Source organism: Hemitrygon akajei, unplaced genomic scaffold (genome assembly GCF_048418815.1).
Source record: "Hemitrygon akajei unplaced genomic scaffold, sHemAka1.3 Scf000158, whole genome shotgun sequence".
Lineage (NCBI taxonomy): Eukaryota > Metazoa > Chordata > Chondrichthyes > Myliobatiformes > Dasyatidae > Hemitrygon > Hemitrygon akajei.
Genome location: NW_027332044.1, coordinates 838,766 through 852,315, shown reverse-complemented (window position 1 = coordinate 852,315; position 13,550 = coordinate 838,766). Strand labels below are relative to the sequence as shown.

The window sequence follows — 13,550 nt, the reverse complement described above, 5'->3', positions numbered from 1 at the left end:
CCATCACACACTCCCGGGGTCAGACAGAGAGTTCATCTCCCTCCACACCGTCCCATCACACACACCCGGGGTCAGACACAGAGTGAAGCTCCCTCCACACCGTCCCATCACACACTCCCGGGGTCAGGGTCAGAGTGAATCTCCCTCTACACCGACCCAACACACACTCCCGGGGTCAGACAGTGAGTAAAATTCCCTCCACACCGTCCCATCACACACACCCGGGGTCAGACACAGAGTGAATCTCCCTCCACACCGTCCCATCACACAGTCATGTTTCAGATATTATGTTTAATTTCCTTCCAGCAAGTCATTTGGAGAGGACTAGGACGTGAACGCAACGATATAATTCTAAGGCTTAATAAGGAACTGTGAGGCCACATTTGGAGGATTGTGAGCAGGTGGAACAAAGTATTTGCTTATATTGGAAAGGGTTCAAAGGAGGTTCACGGAAATGATCCAGAATTGAGTGGCATGTCACATGAAGACGGCTTGATTGCTCCGGGACTGTAAACGCGGGAATTCAGAATAATGAAGGCTGACATTGAACTTTTTCGGATTGTGAAAGGTCATGATAGAGTTGATGTTCAGAGAATGTTTCCTATTGAAGGTGAGTCTAGGATCAGAAGACACAGCCTGAGAATAGACAGATATCTTTTAGAAAGGCGATGAGTAATTTCCTTCGCCAGAGCGTGGTGAATCTGCGTAATTCAAAGGCACAATCAGCCGTGGAATACCAACCATTCGTTATATATAAGACATAATTTGAAAATTCTTCCCTATTGAAGACATGAAGCTATGCAGGGGGAAGCCGAGAGATTGGAGCTGAAAGGACAATGGACCTTCGATGAAACGACCAGCAGACACGATCTCCTAATTCTGCTCCTGTGTCGTATGGATTTAATTGAAGTTCCTCGGATACTGTGTGTCAGCAACTCAGAGGATCTATAGTGGCCCAACACGTTCATGCAAACACAGAGAAGGTGTCATGTGCCCGACTGAACAGGACAGGCATCCGCGTTTCCGCACGTCCATTTCCCGGAGTACGGTTCACTCTCACTTTTCTTCTAAGATTCAGAGATATAATTGTTTTCTTCATGGAAAGTCTATCGTTAAAGGACGGTAGCTGAGCACTCAGTGCTCAACCGTAAGAATCCCGTCTCCAGTCCGACTGCTTGTGATGTCGTCTTTGGTTTGGGTTGGTGCCGTCTCGTTCACTTCGAGTCTGAGTCTGAATTAATTCCTGACCTTACTCTGCATTTGGGTTCAACCCCATCCACAGCTGTCTCGTTAGAGAAGGTATCACAGCTTTAGGAGTTAGAGGGGATGTGCTCTCTCAGTGAAGATGAGGAAAATTCTATGGATGTTCGGTGGGGAACTTTCTGACTAGCCGCATCGCCGCCTGGTGTGGATGCTGCAACGCACAGAATAGTAACGGGCTACAGAGGGTTCCAGCCTCAGCCGCCACTCTGACGGTCACACCCCTCCCTACCATCGCGGACATTGTCCAGAGGCGATGCCTCGGGTAGGCGGCATCCATCACTGAGTACTCTCCCCACTCGGGAGAAGCTCTCTGCTCCTTACTACCATCAGGGAGGAGTCGCAGGAGCCTGAACACCCACACACAACGATTCAGGAACATCTTCTCACCCTGCGCCATCACATCTCTGAACGCACGATCACACACTCGGCAATTTTGCGGTGTTTATTAACGTTTGCAATTTACATTAACTGCACATATTTTGCCGTACTGATGAAGCTAAAGAACAAATACCCGACCGTATAAATTTCAGGTAAAACAATCAAATAGCGTTTCTGCTTAAAGATATTCGAGGCGGCGGAACCCTTGTCACGCTGGTCTTCACCAGTCACACTGAGCACAGGAATCGGGAGATCAGACTGCAGTGGGACAAGACGTCGGCGAGGCTTTCTGCTTTAGTAAACAAATGCCACTGACCTGGAAAGGGAGTTCTACGGGGATATTGCAGGAAATCGAGGGTTATGGAGAGAGGGAGGGAAGGTTGGGACTTTATTCCCTGGAGCGTTGTTGTAACATTACAGAGTGCATAAACCTGAGAGGGGCACAGACAGAGGGAATCGGCATAGTCTTTTACCCAGAGTTGGGTTATCAAGACAAGACTGCACATGATTGTGTTGAGAACGGTTGGAAAAGAGAAAGGGAGAGATATCAGGGAGACAGGGGTTCAGAGAGAACGGAGAGGGAAGGGGAGAGAAGGGTAGAGAAGGAGTTGGGAGGGGGCGAACGTGGGGAAAAGTTGGCAATTGGAGAAGAACGGGACGGGGCGGAAATGGCGAGAAAGAAGGGAATCGATGAGGACAGAGGTTTGTTGGTGTGTGGTGGGGAGAATGGGGATGCGACAAAAAGAAGAGAATGGAGTAGGAGGAAGGGACAGAGAGGGTGAGGAGGGAGATCGAGAGGATGGAGGAGTGATAGTTGACGAAGAGAGAATGCGGAAATAGAGGGGTAGTTATTTGATTCAAACCGGCCGCACTGGCACAGACGGCACAGGATTGAGGCGAGAGTGGATGGAAAGGAGAAAGAGAGGGAGGCATCAGGGAGACGGAGAGTTTAGAGAGATCGGGAAGGCGGAAGTTAGTCACTTGATTCATGTCGACTCCACTGGCTGTTGACAGAGATCCTGGATATATTCAGGAATCTCCGGAAACAAAGGCGCCGATTTCTCGCAGATGAAACGGCGATCATGACTGCAAGGGTTACTCCCTGGGTACGAGTTGCAGTCTCTGCATTGGGACGTCCTCGAGGACAACTTGTACAGGAGACCCCAAGACACGTTCCTATCCAAGAGGGTTAAACAATTTCAACAGAGACAAAACAGCTCCAGCAGAGAACCGGAGCCCAGACCGTCCCCAAGCTAATCACATGAAATCACTCTCTCCTAACAGCCTGTGTCACTCCCCAAACTCATCCCACTCAACTACGCTCTCCCCACGGCCTCGTGCAGCACCCGGACAGATACCACGGTTCCAATGTCTCCCCACAGTCCTGCGTCCTCCACACTAATCACACTGAACCGCTTCCTCACCACAGTTCTCTGTGAGTCCCCTTTCGAATCGAACAGGTCCACCCTCTCCCTTCTGATCAGTTTCAGTCCCCGCACAAACCCCACTATCCCTCCCTCTCACCACAGAGTTATGTCTGTCTCGAAATGAATCCCACTGTTCCACACTCTTCCCTCAGCTCTATATCGGTTCCAGATTAATCCTGTTGCCCCTCCCTCTATCCAGAGCTTCGTGTCTGTCTCCTAACATATCCCACTACTCCGCGCTCTCCCCTCAGCCTTCTGTCGGTCCCGGATTAATCCTGTTGCCCCTCCCTCTATTCAGAGCTTCTTGTCAGTCTCCTAACATATCCCACTACTCCGCGCTCTCCCCTCAGCTCTATATCGGTTCAAGATTAATCCTGTTGCCCCTCCCTCTATCCAGAGCTTCGTGTCTGTCTCCTAACATATCCCACTACTCCGCGCTCTTCCCTCAGCCTTCTGTCGGTCCCGGATTAATCCTGTTGCCCCTCCCTCTATTCAGAGCTTCGTGTCAGTCTCCTAACATATCCCACTACTCCGCGCTCTCCCCTCAGCTCTATATCGGTTCAAGATTAATCCTGTTGCCCCTCCCTCTATCCCGAGCTTCGTGTCTGTCTCCTAACATATCCCACTACTCCGCGCTCTCCCCTCAGCCCTCTGTCGGTCCCGGATTAATCCCGTTGCCCCTCCCTCTATCCAGAGCTTCGTGTCAGTCTCCTAACATACCCCACTACTCAGCGCTCGCCCCTTAGCCTCTGGTCCGCCTCCAGAGTTATATCACTGGCACCCTCCCTCCCACATCTTTGCGTCTCTAATCTCGTTAACCGACTGTGTTTCCACGGCCCTGTGTCGGTTTCTAAACTATTCCAGTTGTCCTACTCTCGCCCCCTCAGATCTATGTCATTCACAAATCTAATCCCACTGTTGCTCCCTCTCCTCACAGCCCGGCGACTATCTCCTAAATAATCCCACTGCACGGCGCTGTGCTCACCCACATGCGCCTGTACCAAAATAATCCCTGTGTACTGATCTCTCCCCACTGCCCCCTGCCAGTTTCCGAAATATTTCTACTGCCCTGTCCTTCCCCGACAGACATGTGTCGACCCCAAAATATACCCATGGTACCACCCTACCCCCTACCCACATACAGTCTACAAACAAATCCCAATGCCCCTCCGTTTTCCCAGAAAACTACTTCGGTCCGTAAACGAATCCCATTTTCTCCCGTCAGGACTATCACAATACCAAAGTCTCACCCCACAAATCAGTCAAACTCTCACCCGTCTTCGCATTTTCCAATCCAGTATGCACTGTTTCCGTCGACAAGTTTGCGGGATACAAAGCTCTGGGAAATTAAATTTAATCGGTTAATGCTAAGAATCGAAAAATGTGATACGGAGCTTCTCTCAGTTGATTACGACAGGAATCCGTGATGGGACGGTATGGATAGAGCTTCACTCTCAGGTTAACCCGGGGAATGTGTGATGTGACAATGTGGAGGGAGCTTCACTCTGTGTCTGACGCCGTGTGTGTGTGTGTGTGTGTGTGTGTGTGTGTGTGTGTGTGTGTGTGTGTGTGTGTGTGTGTGTGTGTGTGTGTGTGTGTGTGTGTGTGTGTGATAGGACGATGCAGTGGGAGATTCCCTGTGTTTCTGACACGGGAGTGTGTGATGGGACGGTCTGGAGGGAGATTCACTCTGCGTCTGACCCCGGGAGTGTGTGATGGGACTGTGTGGAGCGAGCTTCACTCTGTGTCTGACCCCGGGAGTGTGTGATGGGACTGTGGGGAAGGAGCTCACACCGTGTCTGACCCCGTGTGTGTGTGATAGGACGATGCAGAGGGAGATTCTCTGTGTGTCTGACCCCGGGAGTTTGTGATGGGACGGTGTGGCGGGAGATTCACTCTTTGTCTGACCCCGTGGTGTGCAATGATTCCTGTGTTACTGTGGGATCTTCTCGTGCTGTGACACATACCGCTTCATCACTTGAATTGATTTCGAGCAGCCTTGAATCACGGTTTGAACATTCCTGAATCGCTTTGTGGAAAGCTGTTTCAAACGTGGATATGTAATAACACCGGTCTTTATTTCTGATCCAGTCCCGGGAACAGGTTTGCTCTGGAAATCAGGGACGAAGAACAGTGAGACACAGACTGAATCTCCCTTCACAGTTTCCCATTACGACACCCAGTGGAACACACAGAGTGAATTTCTCTCCACGCTGTCCCATCTCACGCATACCTGTGTTCAGATACAGATTAAATCTCCACCCACACCGTCCCATCGCACATTAACAGGATGAGGCAGAGTGAAGTTCCATCCACATCATCCATAACAGTCTCTCCCGTCAGGCATAGACTGAGGCTACCTCTACACTCCCCTGATACGCTCACGGAGTCAGACACAATGTGATGCTCCCTCCACACCGCCTCATCACAGGCCCCTGGATCAAAGACGGAGTGAAACTCATTGCACAAGGCCTCATCACACAGCCTCTTGGTCAGACCCAGAGTGAAGTTCCCTCCACTCTCTCCCATCGTACACAACCCCGGGGTCAGACACATAGAGAAGCTCCCACCACACCTTCCCTTCCCGGCGCACAGTCCCGGGGTCAGACACATCGTGAAGCACCCACCACACCTTCCCTTCCAGGCGCACACTCCCGGGGTCAGACACATAGTGAAGCTCCCGCCCCACTCTCCCTTCCCGGCGCACACTCCCGGGGTCTGACACATAATGAAGCTCCCACTACACCTTCCCTTCCCGGCGCACAGTCCCGGGGTCAGACACATAGTGGAGCTCCCACTACACCCTCCCTTCCCGGCGCACACTCCCGGGGTCAGACACATAGTGAAGCTCCCACTACACCCTCCCTTCCCGGCGCACACTCCCGGGGTCAGACTTGTAGTAATGTCTCACCTCTGCTACTCGCCAGAAATTGGCAAATTTCACCCTTTATCCCTTTGAAAGATCTGATCTTCGTTTCGAAGATGGGGAGGTTGTTGTTGAGGGCAGAAATATTCCGGAGACAATTGGAGTTGGAGAGATTCAACTCTTGGGCCTGTTGTCGATATTGGGTCTGTGTCCTGTTCATCTCCAGATATTGCTCCCAAAGCAGCTGGTATTTTACGTCGGAGTTGATCTGAGACTGACGAATCTGTGAAACTGATGGAGATGGGGAAGGATGTTTCGCGTTTATAGTGACGTGTCAGACGGCGTCACGGTGCGGGGTGTTCTCGCTAATTGGTGTGATAGTGTCACCTTGCGGTGCGGTGCAATGCACGTAGAGGAGCGTGCAGTTGTCACGGTGACGTGAGTTACAGTGAGAGGCGTGCTTTTGTCACGGTACAGATCGTGTATGTGGTATGGTGACGGGCTTGTCTGTGTTTACAGTGAGCCGCGTGTTGATAACAAGGGGACGGGTGCTTTAGTGTCACATTGTGCGGCGCCTGAGCTTCTGTGAAGTCGTGTCTGTGTCAAGCTGACGGGTATATTAATGTCCCGGCGAGGTTTCTGTTGGTGTTACGATGGGGGCTCCGTCAGTATCACGGTGATGAATGATTCCGTGTCACACTGAGAAATATATCAGAGTTGCGGTGAAGGACGTGACGTTGTCACGATGGTACGTGGCTCTGTGTCTCGGGGAGAGCTGTGCCGAGTCAAAGTGAGGTTTATCTCGATGTGAGGGGTTTCTCGGTGTCACGGTGCGTGGAGTGTCTGTGTTATGCTGTCTGGCGTGCTGGTGTCACAGTTGAAGGTGTCGCCTTGAGGAGCCTATCAGTAACCCGGCCGGGGGCATGTCGATATTACAGTGAGGAGTACGTTGTCACTATGAGTGTGATGTCTCTGTCACAGTGAGGGGCATGTCGATGTTACAGTGAGGGGTACGTTGTCACTATGAGTGTGATGTCTCTGTCACAGTGAGGGGCATGTCGATGTTACAGTGAGGGGTACGTTGTCACTATCAGTGTGATGTCTCTGTCACAGTGAGGGGCATGTCGATGTTACAGTGAGGGGTACGTTGTCACTATCAGTGTGATGTCTCTGTCACAGTGAGGGGCATGTCGATGTTACAGTGAGGGGTACGTTGTCACTATCAGTGTGATGTCTGTCACAGTGAGAGGCATATCGATGGAACAGTGAGGGGTACGTTGTCACTATGAGTGTGATGTCTCTGTCACAGTGAGGGGCATGTCGATGTTACAGTGAGGGGTACGTTGTCACTATGATTGTGATGTCTCTGTCACAGTGAGGGGCATGTCGATGTTACAGTGAGGGGTACGTTGTCACTATGAGTGTGATGTCTGCCACAGTGAGGGGCATGTCGGTGTCGCAGCTGGAGTATATCAGTGTCGTGTACAGGGCTCTGACGGCGCTATGCTGACTGGGTTGTTGGTGTTATGGTGAATGGCGTGTCGGTGTGAGAATGAAACTTGATCGTGTAATAGAACAGGTCGTACAATTGTCACGGTTAGGGGGTGTGTCCGTGTCGCGTCGATGGGGGTGTGGTTATCACTGTGAGGTTTTACGCCGACTATCCATCTCGCTCTGTTTGTTTATGGTCGGACTCCACACGGAGGCCGTTCGACTCACCAAATATCGAGAGCCCGGCAACTATCGCGATGAAAGCGAACGTAACCAGGCAGAGTAGGCAGATCTTACGGTGTGATCTGTTTCCGATGTTCTCTTCCGGGTCCTGTTTCTGCGGACCTGTAGAGAGAACATTCAGCGCGTGCGTGAATTCAGCCGTAACCCCCACTGAGTCTCCCTCCCACCCACCATCCGCGCTCCCCCCTCCCAACACGATCACCCCCTCCATCTCTCAATCTCATCTGCTTTCTAGCCGTCGTCGCTGAGAGTCCCAATTCGGTGACTCGGCAAAGACTGACTAATGTCTGACTGTTTCTGTTTCTGACTTTTAGCTGATCTCTGAAATTGGAGTCATGGGTGTTGTCTCCGTGAACTTCAATTGGACGTTTGACCGGGTCCCTCAGGGGAGACTGATCCAGAGGATTATGATACAGGGGATCCACAGGGAAGTGACCGTCTGGATTCAGAGTTTATTGTTTTTCACAGTTGTATTATTGTCTGCCCGCTTTGTTCTTTTTTACACACGTGGGATATATGGCGGCCCTGTAGGGGACTAACATGTTGCCGACGGTCTGGTACCGTAGTGGTTAGCAAACGCTTTATCGTACCAGCGAGACGGGTTCAATTCCCGCTGCCGCCTGCAATGAGTGCACCGTATCCCCGTGACACAGTGGGGCTCCTCCGGGTGGTCCGGTTTCCTCCCACAGTCCAAAGACGTATCAGTTGGTAAGCTGACAGGTCATTGTAAATTTTCCCGTCATTAGACCTGTATTAAATTGTGGATTTGCCGGGCAGCGCGGCTTGACGGGCCGGTAGAGTCGATTTCACACTGGTCATTTAATAAGTTTGTAAATCTGAGTAAAACTTCAAAAAACGCTGAATCTCAAGGTTGTCTCTGATGTATAGGACCAACTTGAATGAAACTGGAGATGAGTGGGTGGGTAGAATTGTAGACGACACGGAGATTAGTTGTGTGGTGGATAGTGTAGAAGGTGCCAATGGATTCAGCGGGTTTGCATCCGTTACAGATATGGGTCAAAAATGGCAGATGGAGTTTAGCCCGGCTTCGTGTGAGGTTCTGCGCGCTGGGAAGGGACAGGAAACCTGTCACGTCGAGGCGCTTAACTGTCGACGTCTAAACACATGAGTTGAGAGTTAGGGGGCAAAAGTTTAAGGGTAACACGAGGAGCAATTTCTTTACTCAGAGAGTGGTAGCTACGTGGAATGCGCTTCCTGTAGAAGTGGTAGAGGCAGGTTCGGTATTGTTATATAAAGTAAAATTGGATAGGTATACGGACAGGAAAGTAATGGAGGGTTATGGGCTGAGTGCGGGCCAGTGGGACTAGGTGTGTGTAAGCGTCGGCTCGGACTAGAAGGGCCAAGATGGCCTGTTTCCGTGCTGTAATTGTTATACGGTTATATGGTTATAATGACGTCATAATTATGAACTCTGACCTGTTTGGGCATTGGTTGGCAGATTACGGGGTCCTGCGGCAATGGGAGAAGCCTCATCCTCATCGATGACGGGCTCGTCTTTCGGAAAGTTCACCTCTGCGTAGGTGGAGCTCAGACCGCCTGGAACCCAGAGCGAGGGAGAATGAGAGAGAATGTAATAGAAAGGGGATAGAGGACGGAGCGAGGGAGCAGAGAAATGGGAAGAGAACGCAAGGGACAGTGTGGGTTAAGTGAAGAGAAGATAGGATGAGAGGCGGTGAGAAAGAAGTTGAGGGAACGGGCTAAGACGGGAGAGAGAGGATGAGAGACGGATGGAAAAGAGGACAAAATGATGAGCGATACGGGCAATGGGCGGGGAATTGGGAGAGAGAATGGGGAAAGAGAAGGGTTGGGGGAGACGGAGAGAGAGGCTGAGGGAGAGGGAGCGGAAGCAGAGGGTAAGAATGAGTGGAGAGGCAGAGGGGCGAGAGAGAAAGTAAAAAGCGGAGGGAGATAGGAGTGTGAGGAATGGAGAAAAGTGTGAGAGCGCGGGGGTAAGAGACGGAGGAAGAGAGAGAGATTGTGAGAGAGGGGAAGGGAGAGGGAAAAGCCTGAGCGAGAGTGGAAAAGGAGAAGGGGTCGTTAAAGAGAAGAGGTTGCGGAACGGGAGATAAGCGGAAAATGGGGCGAAGGGGAGAGGACAGGGAGAGAGTGAAAGATGGAGAAAGCGGACAAATAGCGGGAGGTCAGAGAATGAGCAGAGAATGAGGGAAATAGTGCGGGGGGCAGAGCGGGAGCGAAAAAGTGGGAAATGGAGAGTGTGATAGAGGGGCGAGTTGGTAAAGTGAGTCAAGTGAGAGAAGGGGAGAGTAGTTGAGATTGGGGGTAAACGGTAGCGGTTGGGAGAGGGGAGGTTCAGAGGAGAGGAGAGAGGGCAGAGAGGAGGGAGAGAGTGAGATGTGGAGAGATAGAGGAATGTTGATAGACGAGCGAGTTAAGAGAGAGTGCGAAGACAACTGGGGAAGGAAGGGAATGGGATAGGAGAAAATGGTGGAACAGGGACAGGTTGAGAGAGCGGGAGGAAGAGGAGAGAGAATAAGGGAGGAAGAGCGGGGAGAAGTGGAGAGTGGCAGACAGAATGATGGGAGGAGGGAGAATGTGGGTTTGAAGGTTGAGACAGGTATTCAAATTTTATACAGCGCTTCCTCCTCTCCACCTCTTCCACGGCACTCCGTGCTCACTACCAGTTCCATGCCATTCCCTTACCGACCCATCCACAGACATCTCTCCTCGTCATCCCTTCCCACGCCATTCCCTCCTTTCTGTGCCTTTACCAGTGCTCCCTCCTCAATGTCCCTTTCTCCACACCGAACACTCCCGCAGCAATTCCTCCTCACCCACACCCTCGTCACACCCACCACTCCACTCCTCCCAGAGCAACCCCTCATCACCGACCCCTCCCACAGCACTGACTCGTTGTCACATCCCACAGCGCTCCGTCCAGAGATCCCATCACAGAGCGCACCCTCCACACCAAACACAGACCCCGCTTCCATGGTGCTGAATCCTCACCGTACCTCACGGAGCGCACCCTCCACACCGACTCCCCCACAGATCTCCCTCATCATGGCCTATACCACGGGATCTATCTGACTTATTCTACAGCAACGAATCATTGGGGTCAAGGTACGTTCGCCCTGAGATCTCGCGACAGGATTGCACACGTCATCGAAACAGAGTCAAACCAACAAAGATGAAATTGACCTCCATCTCTCCGGACCCGGGGCGCCGAGAGGGCCGTGACATTCAGTTCCGCGTACGATACATCAGGTTCAGCTGGGAAGACAATAGTGAGGGTGAGAATAGGGGTTAGACTTCCTCCGCACTATCACATCACACACTCCCGGGACAGGCACAGAGAGAAACTCACTCCACACCGTCCCACTGCCGGGGTCAGACACAGAGTGAAACTCTCTACAGAGTCCTATCACACATTTCCTGGGCAGAACACATAAAGCTCACTCTACAGCGTTTCAACATAAGTTCCTGGGGTCTGACTCAGAGTGAAGCTCCCTCGGCACTGACCGACCACACCCTCTTCTCCGGGGTCTGACACAGAGTGAAGCTCCCTCCTCACTGACCGACCACACCCTCTTCTCCGGGGTCTAACACAGAGTGAAGCTCCCTCCACACTGACCGACCACACCCTCTTCTCCGGGGTCTGACACAGATTGAAGCTCCCTCCACACTGACTGACCACACCTTCTTCTCCGGGGTCAGACAAAGAGTGAAGCACCCTCCATACTGTACCATCAGACGAGATTGGGATAAAACGCAGAGTAGACGCCGGCGACCGATCACCCACCCTTCCAACTCGCCGGAATCAGACACAGAGAGTAGCACCGTCCACGCTGTCCGATCTCACACACACCCGGAATCAGATACAGAGAGTAGCACCGTCCACGCTGTCCGATCTCACACACACCCGGAATCAGACACAGAGAGTAGCACCGTCCACGCTGTCCGATCTCACACAAACCCGGAATCAGACACAGAGAGTAGCACCGTCCACGCTGTCCGATCTCACACACACCCGGAATCAGACACAGAGAGTAGCACCGTCCACGCTGTCCGATCTCACACACACCCGGAATCAGACACAGAGAGTAGCACCGTCCACGCTGTCCGATCTCACACACACCCGGAATCAGACACAGAGAGTAGCACCGTCCACGCTGTCCGATCTCACACAAACCCGGAATCAGACACAGAGAGTAGCACTGTCCACGCTGTCCGATCTCACACACACCCGGAATCAGACACAGAGAGTAGCACCGTCCACGCTGTCCGATCTCACACAAACCCGGAATCAGACACAGAGAGTAGCACCGTCCACGCTGTCCGATCTCACACACACCCGGAATCAGACACAGAGAGTAGCACCGTCCACGCTGTCCGATCTCACACACACCCGGAATCAGACACAGAGAGTAGCACCGTCCACGCTGTCCGATCTCACACACACCCGGAATCAGACACAGAGAGTAGCACCGTCCACGCTGTCCGATCTCACACAAACCCGGAATCAGACACAGAGAGTAGCACTGTCCACGCTGTCCGATCTCACACAAACCCGGAATCAGACACAGAGAGTAGCACTGTCCACGCTGTCCGATCTCACACACACCCGGAATCAGACACAGAGAGTAGCACCGTCCACGCTGTCCGATCTCACATACACCCGGAATCAGACACAGAGGTAAGCTCTCTCCTCTCTCCGCACCACTCACCTCTCAAAGGAGCTTGTGGGTCCGTTCCTGTGAGCCGCATGTTCGCGTAGGTCTCGCTCTCGTCCATCCTGTCGAGTCTCTGAGCTCCTGAAAGGGACGGGACAGTCGGGAGAGGAAGCCCGGAGTGGGAGACCGTCTCCCACAAACACCGGATGAACAGCCGATAAAGAGAGGGACCGAGAGATGGGGGAGGAAGTGAGGAGAGGAGAGAGATTGAGAGTGTGACAGAGGGTGGTTGAGAGAGATAGGAATGGGGGGGGGGGTCGGGGTGGTGAGAAACAAAGATTTGGAGAGCAACTGGCCAAAGGATACACCCCCAACGCACAATCGCCTTCCTCGTCCTCTGTCTTCCCTTCCTTATCGGACGACATTCTCTCCATCTCTCTCTCTCATTCTCTCCATCTCGCTCTCGGTGTACCCCTCCCAACTCCCACCTCTTTGCTCCCTCCTTCCCCGTCTCTCTCTCATTCCCCTTTACTCTTCCATTCCCACTCTCTCTCTCCTCCCAAATCTCCCACCACACTTTCCCCTTCCGGATTTTCGTGGATGGGCAAGGGGTTGGGTGCGTTTTTAGCTCCGGCCACCCGGCCTTCTCTCACATTCTCTCAATGCCCCCATTCCCCACCCTTCCCCTGCGTTCACTCCGTCTCCCTTCTTCCTTTCTCTGTCACTTACCTCCGCACATTCTTTCGCTTCCTCTTTTCTCCCCCACACAGTTCCTCTTTCCCTCTCTCCTACTCGTCCCTCCCGGCCCCCTTACCACAGCCCTCTTCATCCGTCTCCCTCACTGCCACCCTCACCCCTTACCCGCTCCTTCTCTCCCTCTCCCCATTCCCCCCTTCTGCACCATTTTCCTACCAATAGCCGTTACAGAGGTCTTGACCTGTGTGTCTGCCTCAGGGACTGCGCGTCTGTGTGTGTCTGTGTGTCTGAGAGGCGTTGCGGTGCAGAGGGAAGAGGAAGGAAGGGGAGACGAGGAGCGGGAAGGGACGGTGTGGTGAGATTGCACATACGACAGGATCTACATTTAACCATTTAATAATTACACCACGGAAACAGGCCATCTCGGCCCTTCTCGTCTGTGCCGGACGCTAACTCTCACCTAGTGCCAAGGACCAGCTCTCAGCCCATAACCCTCCATTCCTTTCCTGTCCATATACCTATCCAACTTGGCTT

General features: G+C 52.4%; 1 protein-coding gene across 2 annotated transcripts; it reads right to left on the bottom strand.

Moving 5' to 3' along the window:
- Positions 1-1,690: 1,690 nt before the first annotated feature.
- On the bottom strand, positions 1,691-13,313 carry LOC140724065 (C-type lectin domain family 12 member B-like). Of its 2 annotated transcripts, XM_073038548.1 has the most exons (9): positions 13,233-13,313; positions 12,375-12,461; positions 10,849-10,920; positions 9,106-9,225; positions 7,654-7,770; positions 5,980-6,225; positions 5,036-5,178; positions 4,343-4,407; positions 1,691-2,817 (listed from the first exon to the last, which is right to left on the bottom strand). In XM_073038548.1, exons 2-9 carry the CDS (start codon positions 12,439-12,441, stop codon positions 2,628-2,630), a joined length of 1,020 nt encoding a protein of 339 aa, XP_072894649.1. In that variant the 5' UTR covers positions 12,442-12,461; positions 13,233-13,313; the 3' UTR covers positions 1,691-2,627. The 2 variants fall into 2 exon arrangements, with proteins under 2 accessions (XP_072894649.1, XP_072894650.1); XM_073038549.1 differs by lacking the exon at positions 9,106-9,225.
- Between the last annotated feature and the right edge of the window lie 237 nt (positions 13,314-13,550).